Raw genomic sequence first — 25,703 nt, forward strand, 5'->3', positions numbered from 1 at the left:
ATCATGAGTTACGATCGTGGTCACATGCTGATCAACATCATGAGTTACGATCGTGGTCACATGCTGATCAACATCATGAGTTACGATCGTGGTCACATGCTGATCTACATCATGAGATACGATCGTGGTCACATGCTGATCTACATCATGAGTTACGATCGTGGTCACATACTGATCAACATCATGAGTTACGATCGTGGTCACATACTGATCAACATCATGAGTTACGATCGTGGTCACATACTGATCAACATCATGAGTTACGATCGTGGTCACATACTGATCAACATCATGAGTTACGATCGTGGTCACATACTGATCAACATTATGAGTGGTCACAAGTAGATGGACCAATCATTCAATTAATCTAACATTTTCAGATTTTGGTGTCTGGCTTACCATAGAGCTACATGAATGAAAACCAGAACTAGTGTAAATTATGCAGTATAAGACTATATAAAACTTTGGAGTAATGAAAAGTATCTTGTCTGTGTTGGGTCTTACACTAGTGATTTCTCGCTCTCACCACTAGGCTAAAGGGGAATTCCCACTGCAGTAATGTAACCTGTCCTCTCCACTTTTACAAAACATTGATGTTGATATATAGATTTAAGGTTATTATTTGGACTTCATCAATAGCAGTGAAACAAGGTCTACATCGCACATGCACAATTATGGGACACTTGTTTCCTTCCACCTCCATATTAGCTGGGGATGAGCTAGCGGAAATGAAAATACTTTAATAATACTCATTTATATGCAGTGGCATAGGAAGTCGTCAAAAAGTGGGGGGGCAATATTGTTTTTATCCTTAAATTTTATGCACTATGCAAATCGTATGCCATCTCATCAAAGTTAGGATCCAGGATTTTCGAAAGGGAGTGGTTGGGGGGGGGGGGGGGGGGGGGGGGGGGTAATTTAGTGATAATGGGAGCGCCATAGGCGCGAGCCAAATTTTTTTTTTTGGCGAGGGGTCTGGGGGCCGCCCAGCGGGTCCAGGACAGTGCCCTGGTAGGGGGTTCCAGGGGGGGGTCAAAGCCCCCCGGCAGAAAATTAATATAGCAAATTTGCTATCATTCGGGATCAGGTGCAGATCTAGGATTTTCGATGCCAGTGCCATTTCATGTGACAGATGCCAGTGTCGTTTCATGTTATACGGTGTTTCCATCATTCCTACCGGTTGGTAATTAGTATTACTCTATTCACATTAAAACCGTGCATTCTTATCCGTGTGTGTTTCCGTCTTGTTCTCATTATGAAATCAATCAACTTTACAAATTATCATCAACTTATCAAATTTATGTGATGAAGTTAAGCAAAATTTCGTATTAAGATATAAATATTGACTAACAAGACTAGTGCAGACGACCGACACACAGGTATGAGGATTGATATACTAATATAGAAGTCGGAATGTTCCGGAAGTTTTTATGGTTGCCTTCAAGAAAACATTTTCGGTTCGAAAATTTAAAACAAATATCAAAATTCGTTAATTTTTTCTTCCTTTTTTTAGATTTTTGATGTCCAAACTGATAGGCTTTGATTTATCTAAATATCTCCCCAGTATCAGCCTCCCTTGGTGTTGGGACCAACCTTATGAACTGTTTCCCTGAGGCCGCAGGTTGGTCCCAACACTGAGGGGGAGAGTTTGACTGTTGACTGATAAGGCATGAAAAAACTGTATAATATCTGTAATTCACTATAGTAGGATCTCTAAATGAATACGGTTGAGTTTTTGGGGATTTTAACTAACTTTGACAGTAATGTATATTAAATGTACAAAGACAAGTAATAATTTATTATATTAAAATGTATTTATTTGGTACTCACGGTAATCACTTTCACCTTTACAAACCTTCACATATACTAATATATATATATATTATATACAAATGGATTTATCAGATGTAACAATTTTACTATGTACACAGCACTATCAATGATGACCATGTACAAATGATTTCTAAGTTGTCAATTGCACTTGACTATTACATTAAATAGAATGCATTCTATGAATTCATTAATATTTACATCAAATAGAGTTAACTAACACATGCCAATAAAATTTTGAACACATTCAGCAAATATAAAAGCGCTCAACACATGAAAAGCACGAAACAGTTCATTTCCAATCACAATTACAAAATACCTAATCATTTTTCCCAGTACAAAATCTGGACTGTCTGATAAGTAACAAAATACATTGATGACATCACATAATCCAGGATTCATCAAGGCTAGTACATGAATAATCTTGGTTCTGACACAAGTGAATCACTATCACATAAGGTGATATTAAATTGCATTAGAATCCTTTATGAGGTCAAAGGTCCTATTGGGAGAGTGAAACCTTATAGTCCAGAGTTGAGAAATTGTAAGTTTTGATATTAGGATATAGCCATAATTCTACTGAAAACATGACTTCAGTCAATATAGAGTCATCCCTCTCAATAAAACAACTGAGTTTCAGTCATGAATAGTCACCATCTATATATACCTACACGAACACGTTTGATTTTTCTTATAAACTAACATTATCATTATGTAGACAGTGTTGTTTGGACTGTAGAGATATTGGTTTTATTCCGTGGAACAGCTAGGTACAGGACAATTAGATGCTGCTAGGAACAGCTAGGTACAGGACAAGTAGATGCTGCTAGGAACAGCTAGGTACAGGACAAGTAGATGCTGCTAGGAACAGCTAGGTACAGGACAAGTAGATACGGCTAGGAACAGCTAGGTACAGGACAAGTAGATGATACTAGGAACAGCTAGGTACAGGACAATTAGATGATACTAGGAACAGCTAGGTACAGGACAAGTAGATGATACTAGGAACAGCTAGGTACAGGACAAGTAGATACGGCTAGTAGACTAGTGCCGATATTGATACCAAAAATTAACATTGTCACTGAAAAGTGAAAATGGAATCTTTTAACTTTGCAGGCAAGACTTAAACCTGAGGGGGGAGATTCTTACGTTGCCGAACATGAGGCATGCAGAGTGTTTGGCAGCATACTGTAATAATCTTACTTCGGGGGTTGATGGATTATTTTTCTCTTACCCTGTTTACCATCTGATGTATCTTATAGGTCATTTGTCATTACATCAACGCAACACAATGTTTATGTGATCTATTGTCATTACATCAATGCAACACAATGTTTATGTGACTTAACTGAATTTCGACATGCGTGTGACATCATTGTTTTGTTGCCATGACAACATGGTATTGTGGCTATGACAAACCATACTGTGCAAAGAGCATGACTCAACACTGGGGTAAAATAAGAAAATCTCACACCAAGTAAAATTGTGGCTATCCTGGGTAAGAGAAAATGATATCCCTACTATCCACTGTCCTGGGTAAGAGAAAATGATATCCCTACTATCCACTGTCCTGGGTAAGAGAAAATGACATCCCTACTCTCCACTGTCCTGGGTAAGAGAAAATGACATCCCTACTATCCACTGTCCTGGGTAAGAGAAAACGATATCCCTACTATCCACTGTCCTGGGTAAGAGAAAACGATATCCCTACTATCCACTGTCCTGGGTAAGAGAAAACGATATCCCTACTATCCACTGTCCTGGGTAAGAGAAAATGATATCCCTACTATCCACTGTCCTGTGTAAGAGAAAATGATATCCCTACTATCCACTGTCCTGTGTAAGAGAAAATGATATCCCTACTATCCACTGTCCTGGGTAAGAGAAAATGATATCCCTACAAACTACAACAACCGTATCACTGAAAGAGTTGAGATATTAACTTACTAAAAGCAATATTTATCACAAGTATGTCCATAAGAGAGATAAACTCTAATTACAAGCTAAGCACTACCACAACAGGAGAATCTTTCATTATAAGCATGTCTATGACCGAGATGAGCATCTACTTACAAGCATCTCCATGACAGAGATAAACCTGTAATTAGGAACACGTCAATAACAAAAGATATACATCTAATCCCCAGGATGTCTAACACATGAATGAACCTCCAAGTATTATTATGTCTTTACCTTACCACAATACAATCCACCAATGTTGAGCATTTATGTATCAAAATCAAGAAAAATATAGCACTACAGCGACATATTGACAGTACAAATCCTGTAAAAGTTATATACAACCCACAATAACGAAACTCTTTGAAAAAAGAAATACAAATGTAGTACAAAACATTAACAGAGGAGAAATTGATTTGTAGACAACATGGATTTCATACTTAACACTTATAGTGATAAAAAAGCCTGTTGTGCCATTATACACATGCTTTAATGCCTACTGTGTGACAATACTTGGACCTGTGTATGTAGACTCGACTTTCAGAAAGTTTTCAATGGATCCTGTGGCCATGTCTTGGTGTGTAATTAAACCTCACGATCAAGACAAAGTCATAATAGGTTTTGCTGAAAATTTGAGGATAAAGATTGTAAGATTATCGTAACAACTGAAATAATAATTTTTAATTACATGGTTTGTAAAAATAGCACTAAATCTTCTAGTTAGCAACTTCTGATAACAAAACAGAATTTTACACAAAAACACCCCAACAACATATCAGAGGATGTGAATCCGATGGATGGTTTACATAAGTCAGACTAAATACTAAAACTGGTGTAATACTTCCAAATAATACATTAACAAACAAAATGGCAGTCTAGCTGCTCCCTGAATGTTGTAACGACACCGTTACAGTGTCACTAACACAACGTTTATCTGGCACGACAATGGCTGTTGTGAGATCGAGGTTGAGTATAAGTCTACCACATAGGGAAAATCTGAAAGATTCTCAATTGTATCAAGGTCATCTAACTTAAATATACACATCCCTGTTTATTAAATTAAAAGATCTTCTTGAATACCAGTACACTTTTCTCTAGAATAATGATCCTGCAGATTTTCAAATTAACATAGAAGTACATTTGATATTGTATTCTTCCTTAAAGTCATGAAGAGTAGTCTCCCATTAACTATCTATTGCCATTGTTAGTGAAATCAATCACAACTGTAAAATACATCAATCTGAACTGTAATGAGTAAGGAGTTCATTATTTAAGAATTCTAAATTGCTAGGTAGATATCATTCTGATAATAAAATTGAGAAACTTTTTTAATCCACATTGACCCTTCTGAAACCCTTTGTGAAATTTCTAATAAAAAAGTTGACCCTATGTGGACATTTTATGGTGATATGTTATTTGGTTTTCTTGGTGAAATTTAGGATGACATATTTCCTGGTGATATTCATAATAACATATTTCCTGGTTTCCTTGGCGATGATGACTATTCTGATGACCTCTGTTGATATTCACGGTAGTCTTTCAAATTGGTTTAATTTTTTGTAACTGTTGTTCACCTATTTCTTACACAATTCAATCTCCTCCTCAATTGAGTGTTCCACGACAGGAGGTGGCCCCACATAGACATGGAATCTTCTCGTCCTCAATGGGGAATTTGTAGTCATAGGTTATTTCCTCATTAACATCAATGTCTCTCTTGGAATAGATGACAATTTTCTTCTGACTTTCCACTGTAATCACCTTTGCATAACAGTTTGGCTACAAAAGTAAAAGTAACCGGTCATCAGGACATCCTTGTTCTTAAAGACACAGGATCTACGATATTTATGTGAAAAATTTATTTGCATGATAAGCTTTCAGGGGGAGACTGTCAAGATGAATAAATGAATTTAAAAAATACCTTACATTGTTGTGTTATCACTGTCATTATCATAATTAATGAGATATTGACGACTGTTTTCTGACAACTATTCAATAATACATTGATAATAATTACCTCCCACTAAAGTGACCTCTGGGTCAAAAGAAATTATTGTAAAATTCTCACTCTAATATTAGACCATGAGGTCAGTGCACTGCACACCTGCTTTATGTGATGCAAATATGCTCTAAGTTTCATCAAAATATCTCAAAACAGTTATGGTCCAACAAGAAATAACTTAAATTTGCACTTATTTAACCTTTGACCTTGAAGTCAAGGTTACAGTAATGTAATTGCAGTGCATTAATGCACATCACTTTAGGTCCTAGGCCCAGACAAGAAATTACTACAAGCAGTACCAGAAGAATGACCAGATAAAAGACTTGCAAATGTGTATTCAGCGAGAAATTATTTGACTGGACACAAGGAAATAATCTTTGCATTGAATCAGTAGTTAAAAACTACAATTTCTGGCCTGAGAATGTGATTTGAGTGTCAAATATTGAAACATTTGGAAACATCCTTGATGACTCATCATGACAGAAAGTCTCTAATATTTTTTCACAAACTACACCTGCATTGACTTTACTTAATAGCAGAATTAACTTAAAGTTCAAGGAAAACGTGTCGTAGGAGAAGGAGTGTATCTGAGATAGGTGAAATGGCAAGAAAGGCATGAAAGGGACAGAATCTTAGAGACATCTATCCAGCCAGTCAACCAATGTCATACCATAATATGTCAAATCACAAACCATCATCTTAATATCAGCGAAATAATTTAATTTTTACTGTGAAGTATTGCGTTGAACAGCAAATGTAAAATATTACATTAATCTGTTAACATCCACGTCACTATACTTACATTACAACAGTGGTTGATGAAGCGAGCCAGATTGCCAGACTTGGTAGCGTCGATGATAGTCTCGGCGTCCACCCTAAACATGTAGCTGCTGCCGATACCATCAGCCTCATACTTCTTCTCCCGGAGGTCTGCCACTGACTGCCGTACACCCTGTCCTACATACTCAATCACCATCTCATCCGCCGCAATTGGTTCCAGTGCAAACAACCCCCAGTCATGGATATCTGAGCGTGCAAACCTGAGCTGCTTCTTACGGTACTGTAGTGTGACAGGTTAATGAGAATTAGAAAATGGTTGTAAAACATTCTGATTTGACTGAAATGATTTTTAAACTGAATCTAACAAAAGAAAGTTTTTAAAATGTCGGTTAAGCGAAAAATGTTTGGTCATGACACGATACCGTTCACATAGTGATTTATAGCTGGCAAAGCTATAAAGCTCATCTTTCACTACAAAGTCAATGTTCAATTTTCTAACAGTTTGCCGAAATAAAGTAATTAAAAGTCTTCAATTATTTAAACACAACTTGATATCATAATCATAAAGCCTACCAAATTTTATAGAGATCAGTAACAAAATGTAGGAGAATTCCGGACAAAAATCAAATACTGAAATATACAAAGGGCAATAACTTTGCGAAAATGTTGAATCAAAATTCCTTTCAGGGAAACATAACAAGATATCATGATCATAAAGCCTCCCAATTGTCAAAGTGTAGGAAGAGATTGACGGACAAACTAGAGCTTACACTGGACAGCGCCATACCATAATATTCCTGTCAAATTTGATGGTCATTTAAAAAAGGCGATGAATTAACATACACAGGTCCGTGATCCGGTTATTTGACTACTGGTATGTATTGCGTAAATAAATACCTTGAGCTGATTGAAGCGCAGCAGGTCTCCCACATCAAGATCAGCAAATGTTGTTTGAAGTCTTCTGTTCTCATGACGAGCTTCCCTGGAAGTGTGTGCTTTCTTTTCCTGTAACATACAAAAAATCTGTCTCTTATAATATTTTAGACTAAGTTTCATTTAAAATAGCACAAAGGTCAATTTCAATGGAATTAATTGACCATTTCTGTAAGATTCAATTTTGGGTAAAAATGATGTCTTCTTTTGATTCCTTTAAAAAGAAGGTTGAGTATTTAGCATATGATAGCGATACAGGTAAGATTTCAAGAATAAGTCCTCAAAATCAGAGAAACATAGCGTGGTGCTTTCTTATTAAGGAAACAAACATCAGGGAAACCACAGCTTAGACATTCAGGTTCTCATCAACAAACAGTCTCTCTCCAAACTAGTATTCGAGCCAGACACGGTTTGTCAGCTGATGAACTTACCAGTCTTGTGTCTGGTTCTTTGCCTGCTTTAAAGGCATCAAGTCTGTTACCGGTTTTGTCCTTCACACTCAGCTTGTAAAAACCTTCTGTTCTGGCACTCCCTAAACAACCCCAGAAAGAAACAAAATGAGTATTGGTTTGTAACTTATAACCTGTCATCTCCCTCAAGTTTATACTTTGAGAGTATTAAAGCCGATATGTAACAAACTGTACATCAACACAGAAAGTATATTTTAAATGTAACCTTAGGTGTGGGATATGAAACTGTATCCTCGAGTTATACTATCAATGATTTAAGTGTAACAAACTTGGATTAAAATATACTTAAAACACACAGATTTTTATCTATTTGAAAATATTAAGTTAAACATTTTAGCAAAACCTCAAAACTTGGAAAAAGTGATGGATTGTTTAAATCAACAGAAATCTAAAACCCTACAAAGGGAATAAATTTTGACATAAGATACACGAGTACACACCTGTTGAATGTATCTTGGGCATGTCTTCTAGTTTCCGTCTCTTTTTTGGTGGAACAGGGTCAGGTATGTTAGTAACAGGATGATCCACCCACAGAATATCATTAATCCAGTAACATGCTGGATCCTCAGATTGAAGAAGGTTCTCATAAGTCTTTTTCAAGAACATAATATCCTCTGGATCAAGACCACTTGTGTACATGTCAAAAAACACTTTTCTTTCATCATCTAAATTCCTGGGATCAAACTTTGGAATAGGTTTGATGGGTTCGAGAAGATTTGCTAACTCTCGACTACCTCGTTGTTTATTTAAGTGAACCGTTTCTTCTGTAATGTCTGTTAGTGTGGGTTGTTTTGGTTTTCTGGGTTTTCTCTTTGCCGTTGGCTTTTTGTTTTCCTGAGGTAACTCTGTTTTCACTAATTCTTTGGGTTTCACCACATCCTTTACAGGTTCTGGTTTCAGTTCTTCCACTGGCATTTCCAGTTTGGGTGGTATTTTAGGAGGAAGACAATAATTATGGTCCATGAACACTTCCATTGACGACGTTTCCTCGTCTGCTGACATGGTCCCATCTGAATCAATTTCCTCTGCCTCCTGTCCTGGCGGTAATACAGGTGGAGCAAAGTAATCATGTTCTGCCAAGAATCCAAACCTTTCCTCTTTGTCAGGTTCAGAATCCACAACATCTATCACTTCCTCCTTCACTTTTTCTGTCTCTTTCAGAATTGATGGCTTTTGTACAAGTTCTCGTAAACTAAGAATTTCAGACGCATCTAATAACGTCTGAAAGTTGGATTTAGTTAAATTTTTGGCTATTGCAAGATTTGCATCAAAGGAAGACTTTGCATTATCATTATTCACTTTTTCACTTTCTGTTTGTGAGTCTTCCTTCTCAGCATTGTCTTTATCACAGATTTCTTCATTTGAGGGTAATACTCTATCAGAGGGTTGGGGCGATTCTGACTTTTCCTTCTCTTCCCTGTAAAATGTGTAAAAAGATAATATTTTTAACAGATTACATATTTTTTAACATTTGAGTATGAAAATTGAACATCATGATCAAAACAAGAATTATATATCTCCACATACCATCCTACCTTTGACTTTCATACATGCAGAAATCAGCTTTTTGTCCAAAATAAAAATAAACAACATTTAGAAGAAGAAAAATGTGATTGAATGAGCATACAGGTATGTTAAATAACCTTTTCGGGTTTTTTTTTTATTGTTTACGTACATAAGATGTAAATCTGAAAATTATTGAAGTGATCACCAATTCTCAAACTCCACTAAAATTTCAATATCTTTTAAAAACGTTTGTTACAATTTAAGATGTATCCCTTTTAATATAAAGTTAACATTGTTGTCTCTGTTCTGCTCTTGAATCGTGTTGACACAAAAATTATATACTTCCTATTAAAAGACTCTCTCTAAATCAACTCACTTTTCTTCTGTTTCAGACAGAGACATGTCAACTTCCTCATCTTCTTCATCTTCCTTGTCATTGTCCTCCTCCTGCTCCTCCTCGTCCTCTGTCTCTTCCTTCTCTACCTTAGCTGGCTCACCAACAGATAAATCCTCCTCATCGTCCTCTCCTTCCTCTCTATAAAACCATGCCATCACACTAAATCATATGATTGAACCGAGACTCATAAAGCAAGACTTAACTTGAAAAATTGAACTGTGAGCATATCCTTACCAGTTACGTTTTAACATTCAACTAGGAATAGATCTTGACCACTCTATTTTCTGTGCGATGTCAAAAGAGAATTTTGGACAAATCTTGACCAGTCTATCTTTGTCTGATGTCAATAGAGAACTTCGGACAGATCTTGACCAGTCTACCTTTGGTAAATGTATGTTTACAACTTATATAAACAATGAAACCCAGCAGAAAATAGTTTTCTATTACAAACCTGTCCTCTTTAGATGTCACATCTATAATAGGATCCTCTTCCTCATCATCATCCTTTCCTTCTACATCTACTGTGGTGTCCTCTTCATCCTCCTCATCCTCATCATCCGAGTCAGAGACAGATGCTTCACTCTCATCTTCCTCTTCACTCTCATCCTCACTACTCTCTCCACTGACTTCTTCATCTGTTGTTATTTGAACACAGAAATGAAACAACACATCGAAATTGCCAAATATCAATATACTATTGCAATGATTGACAAAATATGGCGACTACTGGCCGATCGTAACATGACTACTATTATGGACCACGATTTACATTTCACTATAATATGAAGTGATCATTTAAGCATTGAACGGCTTTCAGTTGGCATTCATAGTCAATATGAATGCCAACTGAAAGCCGTTCAATGGTTATATTTACCATCTGCGATTTTTATTTGTCGCACAATTTTTTTTTGAAATTTTTAAATTCAAATTTCAGTTGGCAGTTCATAAGCTGGTGAACTCGCAACTGAATTGGTAGGGTTATATAGTGGCAGTGCCATACAATGGTAAATATATAGCTATAAAAGCAAAGTGAGCAGGGACTCGCCGGATATACAGCACACCCCTCTCACAAATAAAACTAATCTGTCCAGGGGTTTATTGATTTTGTACACAAGCTTTCAAAAATTGGTCAAGTCTTTGATCTTCTACCTGTATCAATGACCACTAACATCAAATCAGATGTAGAACTTATGTCACGATATCATGGTGTGCTTGTGAGCTAGATCTGTCCAGTGGTTTATTTGATAACTTGTATATAGATTTTTATTCTATCAGTGGTAGGGTGTGACCTTTGACCTGGATTAATCAAGGATCAATGAGATATCTTGTACACAAACTTTGTACTGAAGCATGCATGGACTCACAAACGAAGTAGTAACTATAATCTAGGCCTCCCCATAACTATTATGCTGGGGTATCAATATAATTATATTTTAACCAAATGGAATTATTAAGAAATACTGTATTATTTTCCATGCATCATTTTGAGTTTCATACCATCATCTTCATCCTCCTCATCCTCATCTTCATCATCTTCGCCCTCCTCCTCGTCATCATCACTGCTATCACTTACAACAGCCTTCCTTGTTGCCCTCTTGGATGCGACTTCATCATCTGATAAATATTTGTTTTTATAATGATAACAAAATGAACTATAGACAAAACTATTGCTGTAAACCGACTAATGAACATTATGAATTTGTTCTGTGTTCATGAAATATTTAAATCCACAAGAGGCCAAATAGGCCTGTATCGCTCACCTACTTCTAACGCTTTGGAATTGATCTACGGTCATTTTTGAGGATGCTAACACGATAACCACATGATTCAAATATAAGAGTAAATTTATTCATTCAAATTAATTTTGTCGTCTTCATTCCACATTCAGGCAGATGAGTTACAAATTAATAACCTGGGATCTTTTTTTTAAAATTGAAAACCTTAGATAAATCTTGACAGAAAATGCCAATAAAAATAGCTGCTATCTTAACTTATTTGATTATAATTTTAACTTTAATAGCTGTTAACATTTTAGTAGATATGCAGTACTTATTTAAATATGGGTTTAGTGGAGAGGTGACATTTGATTACCTGATCCAGCGTCATCTTCCATTTTGGCCTCGTCATCACCCTCATCATGAGCACCCTTGCTCTCCTCATCTTCAGGGGGAGGGGATGGTGGACGGAACTTTCTCTACAAAAGTAATAAACACTTATACATATTTATCCAACATGATATTTGAAAATTTAAACTCATGAAAGCTGCATGTCAAACACAGTATAATAAATATATAAATCTGGATCTACGTGTGGTGAATAAGACTGGAAATACTGACATTGAACCAAAGTCAGACACTAAACAGTAAGTTAACTGTGTGTTTGTTACTTAAGAACTATTCTAAAATAGATTGGTAATATATATATACCCTATCTATATTGGTGATATGTATACCCTATCTATATTGGTGATGTGTATACCCTATCTATATTGGTGATATGTATACCCTATCTATATTGGTGATATGTATACCCTATCTATATTGGTGATATGTATACCCTATCTATATTGGTGATATGTATACCCTATCTATATTGGTGATATGTATACATATACCCTATCTATATTGGTGATATGTATACCCTATCTATATTGGTGATGTGTATACCCTATCTATATTGGTGATATGTATACATATACCCTATCTATATTGGTGATATGTATACATATACCCTATCTATATTGGTGATATGTATACCCTATCTATATTGGTGATGTGTATACCCTATCTATATAGGTGATGTGTATACATATACCCTATCTATATTGGTGATGTGTATACCCTATCTATATTGGTGATATGTATACCCTATCTATATTGGTGATATGTATACCCTATCTATATTGGTGATATGTATACCCTATCTATATTGGTGATATGTATACATATACCCTATCTATATTGGTGATATGTATACCCTATCTATATTGGTGATATGTATACATATACCCTATCTATATTGGTGATATGTATACCCTATCTATATTGGTGATATGTATACCCTACCTATATTGGTGATATGTATACCCTACCTATATTGGTGATATGTATACCCTATCTATATTGGTAATGTGTATACCCTATCTATATTGGTGATGTGTATACATATACCCTATCTATATTGGTGATATGTATACCCTATCTATATTGGTGATATGTATACCTATACCCTATCTATATTGGTGATATGTATACCCTATCTATATTGGTGATATGTATACCCTACCTATATTGGTGATATGTATACCCTATCTATATTGGTAATGTGTATACCCTATCTATATTGGTGATGTGTATACATATACCCTATCTATATTGGTGATATGTATACCCTATCTATATTGGTGATATGTATACCTATACCCTATCTATATTGGTGATATGTATACCCTATCTATATTGGTGATATGTATACCCTATCTATATTGGTGATATGTATACCCTATCTATATTGGTGATATGTATACCCTATCTATATTGGTGATATGTATACCCTATCTATATTGGTGATATGTATACCCTATCTATATTGGTGATATTTATACCCTATCTATATTGGTGATGTGTATACCCTATCTATATTGGTGATATGTATACCCTATCTATATTGGTGATATGTATACCCTATCTATATTGGTGATATGTATACCCTATCTATATTGGTGATATTTATACCCTATCTATATTGGTGATGTGTATACCCTATCTATATTGGTGATATGTATACCCTATCTATATTGGTGATATGTATACCCTATCTATATTGGTGATATGTATACCCTATCTATATTGGTGATATGTATACCCTATCTATATTGGTGATATGTATACCCTATCTATATTGGTGATATGTATACCCTACCTATATTGGTGATGTGTATACCCTATCTATATTGGTGATATGTATACCCTATCTATATTGGTGATATGTATACCCTATCTATATTGGTGATATGTATACCCTATCTATATTGGTGATATGTATACCCTATCTATATTGGTGATGTGTATACCCTATCTATATTGGTGATGTGTATACATATACCCTATCTATATTGGTGATATGTATACCCTATCTATATTGGTGATATGTATACCCTATCTATATTGGTGATATGTATACCCTATCTATATTGGTGATATGTATACCCTATCTATATTGGTGATATGTATACCCTATCTATATTGGTGATATGTATACCCTATCTATATTGGTGATATGTATACATATACCCTATCTATATTGGTGATATGTATACCCTATCTATATTGGTGATGTGTATACCCTATCTATATTGGTGATATGTATACCCTATCTATATTGGTGATGTGTATACCTTATCTATATTGGTGATGTGTATACCCTATCTATATTGGTGATGTGTATACATATACCCTATCTATATTGGTGATATGTATAACCCTATCTATATTGGTGATATGTATACCCTATCTATATTGGTGATATGTATACCCTATCTATATTGGTGATATGTATACCCTATCTATATTGGTGATATGTATACATATACCCTATCTATATTGGTGATATGTATACCCTATCTATATTGGTGATATGTATACCCTATCTATATTGGTGATGTGTATACCCTATCTATATTGGTGATGTGTATACCCTATCTATATTGGTGATATGTATACCCCTATCTATATTGGTGATATGTATACCCTATCTATATTGGTGATATGTATACCCTATCTATATTGGTGATATGTATACCCTATCTATATTGGTGATATGTATACCCTATCTATATTGGTAATGTGTATACCCTATCTATATTGGTGATGTGTATACATATACCCTATCTATATTGGTGATATGTATACCCTATCTATATTGGTGATATGTATACCTATACCCTATCTATATTGGTGATATGTATACCCTATCTATATTGGTGATATGTATACCCTATCTATATTGGTGATATGTATACCCTATCTATATTGGTGATATGTATACCCTATCTATATTGGTGATGTGTATACCCTATCTATATCGGTGATGTGTATACCTTATCTATATTGGTGATATGTATACCTATACCCTATCTATATTGGTGATATGTATACCCTATCTATATTGGTGATATGTATACCCTATCTATATTGGTAATATATGTATACCCTATCTATATTGGTGATATGTATACCCTATCTATATTGGTGATATGTATACCCTATCTATATTGGTGATGTGTATACCCTATCTATATTGGTGATGTGTATACCTTATCTATATTGGTGATATGTATACCTATACCCTATCTATATTGGTGATGTGTATACCCTATCTATATTGGTGATATGTATACCCTATCTATATTGGTGATATGTATACCCTATCTATATTGGTGATGTGTATACCCTATCTATATTGGTGATATGTATACCCTATCTATATTGGTGATATGTATACCCTATCTATATTGGTGATGTGTATACCCTATCTATATTGGCGATATGTATACATATACCCTATCTATATTGGTGATATGTATACCCTACCTATATTGGTGATGTGTATACCCTATCTATATTGGTGATGTGTATACCCTATCATTATCAATTTATGGTAACTACAATATGAACCACATCCAATATATAAATGTCTGTACCTTAAATGAAGGCAGTCGAGGCATTCCTCCCCTGATGCCTAGGAAGCCTCCACTCATACCACCACCAGAGTAGCTGCCAAAGTTGATCTCGCCTTCCTTGGTCCAGGGGTGCTGTGGTTCAAACAGTGAGGCGATGGTGGAGCTTACTTCCTTTTTACCCACTGTCACTGTTGGTTTAATGGATGATGGTTTGTCTGGAAGCTTTTCAGGAACAGTTTTCTGTGGCTGCTAAATCATACACATGTATTAGTTACTAAACGAGATATACTGTAAATATAAACAGCTTGGAATTGGATATACACGTATATACTTGTACAGCCATAATTATTGATTTCCTTTGGGATATAGCCTACTATTATCATGATTTATCACGAGTTTGGAATTATTTCATTTGAATACTTTAAGGGTTGATTAACAACCAATACCTCATGAAAATTACCCCAAAATATTCAAACAATTCCCTTTTTAAACCTATATGTCCTCAGACTGGAGCAATGTAAGGAAAGAGTTACAGTCAGCATAAATAAATTCTTGAAATTCTTTCATAATGGTGGAAAATTTGCTCACGAACACTAGATATCTGTAATTACAATGGTGGGAAAATTGCGCAGGAACACAAGATTTCAGGAACTATAGAACCATGACAATTATTCGAATGGAAGATTTTCAAAATTTTAAGATTTACACAAAAACACTAGACTTTGAATAAAACAGTTTTGATTTTACCCAAAAATCATTTAAATAAATAGAACAATTCAAACCAAATCATAAAAATATAAGGAAAATTGAAGATTTCTTTACTTTCCATTATCCTTGAAGAAATTTTCTTACTTTAATTAACCATCATTCCTAAATATCTAAACATGAGCAAGAACTCAATATCTGTGTAGTGAGATCTACAACGATAAATGGTAATGGAATCAGTGATATACAACATGTAAAACCAATGTTAAACCATATTGATTTGTACAGAAAGTTGGTTTACACATATACTTACAAGTTGCTTGTTTCTCTGTTCCTCATTGTTCCACCATCCATCAAACGATTTAAATGCCGAGTTTTCTACCATCTTTTTACACATGTCTTTTTGCATTATTTGTTTTAATTCTTTTATACAACCATCTAACACAGCTGCGAATGTTTTCTCCACTTTCTCATCCTCCTCTGACTGATCTACGACTTGTCCTTGAGAGCTGGCATTCAGAGAATTATTCACATACTGGTTGTAATAGTTTTGGTTACACACATTATACCCAGACATGTCCATCATCTGGCCACAATTAAAACCATAGTTGTACGAGCCTGCCTGCCAAGCTGTAGGCTGAGATGTGTTTGGGGACATAAAGTTTGTATTTACTAGGGGCACCATTGGCTGACTGGGTACATCCCCAGAGGGATGAAGTAAGGGATTCACCTCTATATTCTGGTCCCCACTTCCACCTGATGATATACTCATTCTGTCATCATCATCAGATGCACTTTTAGTGTCTTGAACAGTTTCCTGCGACATTTTTGGAGTCGCCGTATCTTGAGATGGTTGTAATTGGTTGTACATGTCTGGCATGCCAGAAATATTTGCAGGATGAAAGGATGGTGGGGGCACACTAACATTAATGCTACCATTCACACTGCCCTGAACACTGTTAACGTCCCTGAAGTCGGGAGTGCTTTGGGGCCCAGAGTCCCGTGGCGTACCGAAGTGTGACATGTGGTTATAGGGAGTAGAGGTCTGGTCCACTACAGGAATGGGGGGTACACGTGGAACCTCTGGTTCTGGAGTACGGGGCCCAGATGAAGGTTTCTCCCATCGACTTGTAGGTGGGGGAGTGGACTCCTTTTTCCTCGAATCACTAGTTGAGTCTGATGATGGGCTGCCAAACCCTTCACCCATTGCATTTTGCAACAAGCTCTGAATGCGTGACTCTAAACTCATGCTGCGGGGCTCCTCTTCTTGTGCAGGTTCTGGTTCTGGTGTTTTAGGCTTAGGGAGCTGGGGTGGAGGCTTTTCTCTTTCCATACTCTTTTCAGCAGGTTCTGGTCTATGACGAAACCTGCCAATGTCCCTTTCCCCTCTACCATCCATCCGGTCTTTCCCTCCACCTGGTCCTGCCCTGCTATCTATTCTATCCTTTCCTCCCCCTGGTCCACCTCTTTTGGAATCCCTCATGTCCCTGTTAAACCTGTCATGATGATTCCTATCCCTGTTGTTACCTCGGTCATTGTCACGATCATTACTTCGTCTGTTAAACCTATCTCTCTGAGGTTCTCTATTATACCCATCCCTCTCTCCCATCCGATCATCCCCACGATCTCTGTGATCACGTGAGTCACGAGAGTGTCGGTGGTCTCTGTCCCTCCGCCAGTCCCGGTTGCGGTGGTCACCTCGAGAACCACCTTCGCTGTTTTGTCTATTTCTGTGGTGATTATTTCCTCGGTTACGTGGATCTGGTGGGTACCGGTCCGTATCCTGGTTCGAGGAATACTGATTCTCATTATTGTTGTATGACATTTGATGATGCTGATTCTGATGCAGTGGTGCTACATGAGAATGGTGAGGTGGCAGATGAGGAGGAGGATGAGAGGGAAGATGAGGAGGTGGAGGATGAGAAGGGAGATGAGGGGGTGGTTGATGAGGAGGCTGTGGAGGAAGTGGAGGTGGCGGCTGCTGTGTCTGTTGCTGGAAGCCATATCCACTATTAGCACCACTGTTACCATGACTTTGTGACATGCCAAATTGATTTTGATTGGCCCCAGGATAGAAGCTGCCACTGGGAGTATTAGACTGCATATCATAGCCCTTGTTGTAGCTATCATGATTGTAGTTAGACATGGGTGTCCCTGATCCATACCCCAAGTCTGACTGACTGCTGTTAAAGCTCTTCTCTGATGATGGATACATGGGCTGGCTAGGTAGTGGGGGTGGAGGTTGAGAGGGAAGGTGGGGAGGGGGCTGAGTCAATGAATATTCAAATTCAGGGTCATATGCCTCAGGGTCATAGGCATCAAAACTCGACTGTGATTGGATACTTGTGGAGAAATCTGATTGAATACTGGAAGCTGACTTAAGTGTCGGGAATGATGAAGATGAAGACAAGCGTCGGTTCCTGCGTGGATCACTCAACACAGTGGGAGCACTGACAGGAGCTGATGTCTTTGGTTTGTCAGACAACATGTCATCAACAATTTTCTGTCTTTCTTTACCTGCAAAACAAATCACATACAATTATGCATCAATATACAATTTCTCCTGTTATGACACTGCAATAACTCTCACATTAATCCCTGAAATTATTCACTATTCAAAAAATCGCCTTAAATATTGACAAATTGTACCTGTAATATGTAGTAGAGCCGTCTCCCTTGAGATGTATTCGAAAAAGATAATCTAAAACTCTGTGTTACTGACGTAAGCATGCTTGTTTAACACCTTTTAATTTATAACAACCCATAGCAGTAAGCATAACATTTATGTCACAGTCACATATCTACATATGAAGCATAAACAACAGGTACCAACAATTATAAATTGTTCAAATTCTTACTAAGGCATTACAGGTTTTGTTTACTTTGTTTTTTAGAGTTTTAAAGTCCTCGCAACAGCTAGGGTCATATGATACATTAGGCCATAAAAAAAAAAAATTAATTGGTTCTCAGGCCTGTCTGCATCTAAAGAAATGTAGCCACAATATTGATTTTAGTGCAAAAACTATAAGATGAAATTGCCCTAAATGCACTGTAATCTTTGGGTGATCCAAAAAATTGTTCTGCATTCAAGTTTGTGTTTGAGCCACACCAATATTTCAAGCGTTTGAATGAAAAGCAGCTACAAGCGCTAAAGAGACCTAGCTAATTGATGCAAATGGCCGACTATCTCTATGCGGATGATGGCTTTGATATCCGTGCACACATGGTATGCAGGTTTAGGAATGATCAACAATAATACTAATACTGCCATGGAATATACTTCGAGAATTTTTGGAAGCTTGAACAATAGCAGAACTATACACTTTAATAAAGGATGGGTCCATAGCGATTGGGACATGGACGTTTTCGACACTGAAACAATGACATGTTTCGTTTTTGTGAAAATTTTCCTGTTTCTTGCTGAAATCAATGAACACAGAAGTTGCTTCAAAGCATTTATTAAAATATTTCATTTTGATGTGAATGAAAAATATAAAATCAAAGGGCCAAAGGCCCTGAGAAACGTAAGAAATTTAAAATTGGATTTTATAGTCAGACAGCTACATTTGTCTTAATCTGGTTACGCTGTCCGACGAGACATATATAGGCCTAACAGTTTTGACAAACAAGACGCCAGTACATCAGTCACTGATCATAATTGTTAGATTCTTTTCAAATAAACAAATAATAATCTTATTTAACAAAATCCTCATGAATAACGGTAATGTAGTTTGTTACAACTTGCCTTCAATTCTTGTTGATATTTCTTGCGTATGCTAGCGACATACAAATAAATATGAAACTGCGAACGGTAGCTGGTTTAGTTACATTAGACATAACCGCCATTTTGGCTGATTTGTGATGATCATGTGATAAGTCACGTGACAGCTGAAGTTATCCAGTAGGATGTTTGGCTGCAAAGGTATTTATAGAATTGTAAACTTTTGACCGCATAAACACAGTTGGTTTTAGACTTATATGAAATGTTCCTGCACATGAACTCAGAATGAGCATACGAGTCCAAAACATGTGGATAATCTCGAGCTCTCTGTGGACGCATGTAAATTTCCACGATGATCAAACTGATTTTTTTACTTTTGTTTTCAAGGCAGGATCGAGACAGAACTACGTATTCCTACGCCAACAAAATTGCATTATACTGGTGAGGAAAATATCTATATTTATAATCTAAAATAGTCTAGAACACCAAACATTCATATTTGCCTTTCAAATAATTGCAGTAAACACCGGAACAATCAGTAAAATCGTGTCAATAATTGCTGTCAAAATGGGAACTACAGTGCATTCCACTTAATCGGGTAACGCTTAATCGGGTATTTCGTTTAATTGGGTAAAATTTCAAAAACCAAAACCATTTTCTCTTAAATCATGTTAAAAAAATTCGTTTAATTGGGTTGGAAAAGTCGTATTTTTCGGTTATTCGAATAGAACAATCGGGACAAAAAATTGAAATGCTCCGATTTTCACGAAAGTCATCGCGTATTTCTTTAAGTTTTAGACTTTTATCAACAAATAGTGTAAATTTGATGGTTAAAATGTCAAAAACGGTTAAATATTACCTTAAACGGTAATGTTATGTCGGGGTTTTGTCATGTTCAGAACTGTGTTGTTGTTGATTCTGCCTCGTGTGGTTTTTCCCCAACAGGAAGTCGACTAAGAATTGTGGGTAAAATTAAATGTTATTTTTAGAGTCAGCAGCAGGCAAAACGTAATGGGGTTTTAAAAGCATAATTAAGCGACTAGACAATTAAACTTTTACGTCTGGGATGTAAAATCTTCGAAGCAGAAACCAAAACAATAGGTTTTGACCTGGGTCTGACATCGCTAAAGATCGATTGATATCACCGCTTACTGTATGTGGCGAATCCAAAGTGAGGGGTTCGCCACGGGGAAATGTGACGACACCGGTAAAAATCGGTAGCGAGCAGTAAAAGGACAGACGCCCGACGTTAGCTCATAATTCCTATTCAGGTAAGGATTACAACTGGTTAATAAAAAACATTACATTGGATTTCGTGTTGTTTTATCAGTGACTCCCAGTGTCAAGTTTGTATAAATTTATACCACAGGAAACGACCTAAATAAACTCGGTTTCTCCGATCTCTGTGCTTTGGTAATTGGAAATAATATGGGATATTTTAAACTTCAAAGCGAACATAAGAATGTCTCTATGATAAACATAAATGATTTTAGCTGTAATTGTCGGCGAGTCCTTAGATCGTATGTCAAATTAGGAACACATGGATGAAATAGGGATGTATGACCCCCTGATTTGAGGTGCTACGATTGTACTGTGCCGCGAATAAGAAAATCATTAAGGTTTTCTTATTTTAATACACACATTTTTATACAATTAGTAATAGTAATCTGACAATTTGACATCAGTAAAAGCACAAACAAAAACACCGTTTATTAACAATAATAACGAAAATATTTTCATCCAAAATCGACCCAAGTCTGACAACCATTACGGACCAAATCCAAGATGGCGACGTGCATTTCGGCTTATCGGGTAAGTCGGTTAATCGGGTAAAAAGCCCCCGCAAATAGGCAACCCGATTAAGTGGAATGCACTGTATATTAGGCTGCGGATTAATATCACAGAAAAGAGAAGTTGTTAGCCGGAAACAAAAGTGTGACTAACAAAATTTACCCATCACGACTACAACGGCAGGTGCCAAAGGCATCGTGACGTTAAAAAAAATTGCCCTCACCTGTTTTGTATCAGATGAAATGCTGAAAAAAACAACCTCCCTCCCTCATCTGTTTTGGCCCGAGAACCAACTAATTAATTTTATATGGCCTTACATCCACATGTATTTTTAATCTTTATGCTGCATGCAATGCATTTAACATAATCAACATCAAACGTTGTAACTTAATAAATCTGAAAGCACCTCCTCCCATTCACAGACCATTTTTTGTATTTGATTCAAAGGAAGACTTGTAACTAACACATTGATACATACCTCCTGCATCAACAAACACAGTCATCACATTTCCCATCTTAGAGGATTGATTGAGTTTATCTGCACACATCTTTGCTGACTTCGAGGATAAAAACATAACCTACAGGAAACAATGTTGAAAGAGGTTATCAAATGATTATGCCATTGTTTGTATATTAACATATCTCTAAGATTCATCTCAAACTGCTTCATTATGAAAGGATATAGTAAAGGGCAGACATGTTTTTTACAGATTTTTAATAGAATACCTTTCCAACACCCAAATGTTTCTTGTTCTTCGGGTTGTAATAAATTTTGACCTCCTCCACATTTCCATACACTTTCACCATGTTTTCAAGGAAATCTTGATTGATGTTATCGTTCAAATTGGTAAATGTGACTTCATTTGGTGGTGGTTCTCCAACATAATGTTCATCATACTGAAATTTAAGAATAAAAATGGTTAGAAATAAAATTTGGGACTTTTTGTGAAGCAAAACTAAAGAGAGTTTCAAAGAATATTAACACTTCTCAAGTATTTCTGGAGTTTAGCACAGTAAAACAAATTTTCGTAGCTACCTGTCACAATTAAGGTTACATGTTTCCCTATTCAAGAGAGTCCCACTTTGTCGGACTCAGAATACCATCATAATGGTTAAACCTAATTATATACCAAGCATACTCAATATTTTGTTCCGACCATTCATGTACTTTGAGTAAACAATCTATTTGACTGATATATTCCACCTGTGCATCACACCCATCACGCTGCTGCATTGCTAAAATTTCCAACAAGTCAATTATTTTTCTTTTTTTTTCACTGCTTTCTCACATGTTATCATTGTGTCTTAATAAAAGAATTATTTCTCAAAATTATAAAAAAAAACTTGTGAACATGTATATCATACAATAACTTTTTTTTTCAATTTCTACCCATAAATTTTGCTGTCTAATTATACTATTAGGTATTTGACTACATCTTAATCTTAATTAATAGAATTGTTGACTCTAAACTAAGCATGATTTGACTCCGAGAAAAACGACAAAAAATATGTCCTTTTGTTACCTTAAATCTTGGAATTGGTAAATCTGCTGGTATTTTCTTTGACCAAAGTCTTGTCAATCGGGAACGTGGATCTCGCACATGAATGGGTCGGTTATCCTGGAAGAAAAAAGCAATTTTTTTTTCTAAACAACTCGCTTCTTATAATAACTTTAAAGTCATGAAGACGTGTCAATTACAACATCACACTCTATATAATTTCATTACTAAATTACTTCAATAGTCAGTCACTTATAAATTTAGCATATCAAAAACACAAAATAAAACCTGTTGTCATCACTTTAAACTTTATGATAATTAATTGATTCTTGATCCTTAAAATCAAACAAAATAAGCTGCATTAGTACTATTGTTTTTTATTATTAACACTGACCAAAACAGATTTCCAGTCTGTAAAGAAATAATGACTGAACTGAGCCACTATTACTAATGGCCACTAGCTCAATTAGTTAGAATGTTTTTAAAATTCTGAGGTCCGATACCATTTCTAATCCAGATCTTGTCATATTGCACCTTCTTTGACTTTGACATATGTGTAGACTACACTTTCTAATTACCGTAGTCACAAGAATGTTCCTTTTTTTCTTTAGTCTATGTTACATTCATAAGCATCAAATTATGGTAAATTATACAAAACTTTTACTAAATTACTGATCCATATATACAGGAGTTGCTAAAATTTAATGTTTTGAAAATCAGCAATTCTGAATGACTAATTACAAAACTGACAAACATTAATGGATATAGTCAACCCTGCATTCTAGAATTTAACATGGTAGCTACTTTTTCATCAATGTACAGACCGACAACCAAAGTGCAATGCTGCATAAAGTACTCACTTTATGTTTATTTTGACTACAATTTGGTTATTGATCTTGATATCTACAGACGTTCAATCCGTGACACAGAGTTTATTAATTTTGAGTCGACAGGTCTATAGCAAAATAAGTCGGTCATAGTTTTTGAAGAGTCTTGTCTGTATTCTAGATGTGTTCCTTTCTATGTCAACTATTACCATAGGATCCAAGCCTTCAAATCGATATAACTTTTGTCCACCCCCTCTCAACATTGGGTCCACTATGAGTTTATAGTTCCTCCTCTTTTTCTCATTCTGGCTATCCACAGAATGTCTGGACAATCCATTGAAACCTAGAAAAGAGAGATAAGTGAAAATATGATAATGCAATTAATAAATGGTGAAATTCTTGACAAAAAACAAGAATCTAAAATAAGTTTCACTTCAAAACATAAACATTGCTTCTGTGAATAAGATCCTCACTTGTGTTTCCTTTCCTATCGTGTTCCATGGCGTTAGAAGCGTGATTGCAACAAATTCCAGAAAAATCAAGCTAAAGATAACATTGTTTGTTAATGCACATGGAGAAATCTACGTGTTTCCCTCCCTGTACACGGAGGGAGACAAAACTGTGAGAGCTTCACATTGCAACCACTACCAAAGCATCAAAATTTCTTTGCTATCCCACAATTCAACTTTACTGAAGCAAAGTCAACAATAACGTGTCTATTTATTTTCGTATAAAATTCTAAATTTCTTGATTTATGCTTTAAGCCATTCCTTTTCTCTTAACAATTCAGGTTGGTCGACTGATCAGTGAAATATTGGGAAATTGTAGTGTATTAAGTATCAAATTTAGTAAATTAATGATTTATTCAAGGACATTCCCGATTTTATAAACGAAGTGTTGATTGGTCCGATAGAAAAGGGTTTCCCCGTTTCATTGACCAATCGGATGTTTCGTTTTATGTCAGTACTCTAGCACGTGGAGCAGAACTTAGGCAGGATGGCGGAAGCTAAGCCCAAGAAATTTATTAAATTGCTAGCAAAGCATTTAGGATCTAATGGTATATGATTTGTTATGAGACCAGACTTGACCCCTTTGTAAGCTCACTAGACTTATACGGACTGTTAGTTAGGTCAATATCATTTTTTATACACTTTACCACAGTTAGGGTCTTGTTGACATCTACAAACTAGTTAGATCTAAACGTTATGTGAAATGTTTTGTAGACTTTATAGCAATTTTTTGACTGAAGTTGATGGATTTACAAGTCATTATTATCAAAGGCACTGAATATTCACAAGAGTAGGAGTTACTTTCAATCAATTTTGGTATATTGCATGAGCGCACATTGAAGACAGAATATTTCTAACATGCTTTCAAAACTCATCATAGTTACATTACCAAACCAGTGTGTCTAAACTTCTTTTTCGTGTTACTTGACCAAATATTGGGGTTCAATCTAATGGAAACCAATCGGATAAGGACATGGATGTATGGGCTCATTGTTAACCTACGAAGAAGAGAATACAATCGGTCTGTGGATAGATCTCGTGCAATGCACTACTTTTTTTTTTTAATTTCATGTCTTAGAGAGTATTGGCCAAACGTC

General features: G+C 35.9%; 1 protein-coding gene across 2 annotated transcripts; it reads right to left on the reverse strand.

Annotated features, from left to right (window-relative positions):
• Positions 1-1,792: 1,792 nt before the first annotated feature.
• LOC117333220 (histone-lysine N-methyltransferase SETD1-like) lies at positions 1,793-24,756 on the reverse strand. Of its 2 annotated transcripts, none has more exons than XM_033892403.1 (16): positions 24,571-24,756; positions 24,307-24,440; positions 23,295-23,390; positions 22,498-22,668; positions 22,250-22,349; positions 16,573-18,776; positions 15,576-15,800; positions 11,966-12,068; positions 11,372-11,488; positions 10,326-10,509; positions 9,854-10,012; positions 8,412-9,388; positions 7,933-8,033; positions 7,466-7,573; positions 6,591-6,848; positions 1,793-5,565 (listed from the first exon to the last, which is right to left on the reverse strand). In XM_033892403.1, exons 1-16 carry the CDS (start codon positions 24,596-24,598, stop codon positions 5,392-5,394), a joined length of 5,139 nt encoding a protein of 1,712 aa, XP_033748294.1. In that variant the 5' UTR covers positions 24,599-24,756; the 3' UTR covers positions 1,793-5,391. The 2 variants fall into 2 exon arrangements, with proteins under 2 accessions (XP_033748294.1, XP_033748293.1); XM_033892402.1 differs by having other exon boundaries at positions 15,576-15,803.
• Positions 24,757-25,703: the final 947 nt, after the last annotated feature.

The sequence above is a fragment of the Pecten maximus genome, chromosome 8, assembly GCF_902652985.1.
Source record: "Pecten maximus chromosome 8, xPecMax1.1, whole genome shotgun sequence".
Classification (NCBI taxonomy): domain Eukaryota; kingdom Metazoa; phylum Mollusca; class Bivalvia; order Pectinida; family Pectinidae; genus Pecten; species Pecten maximus.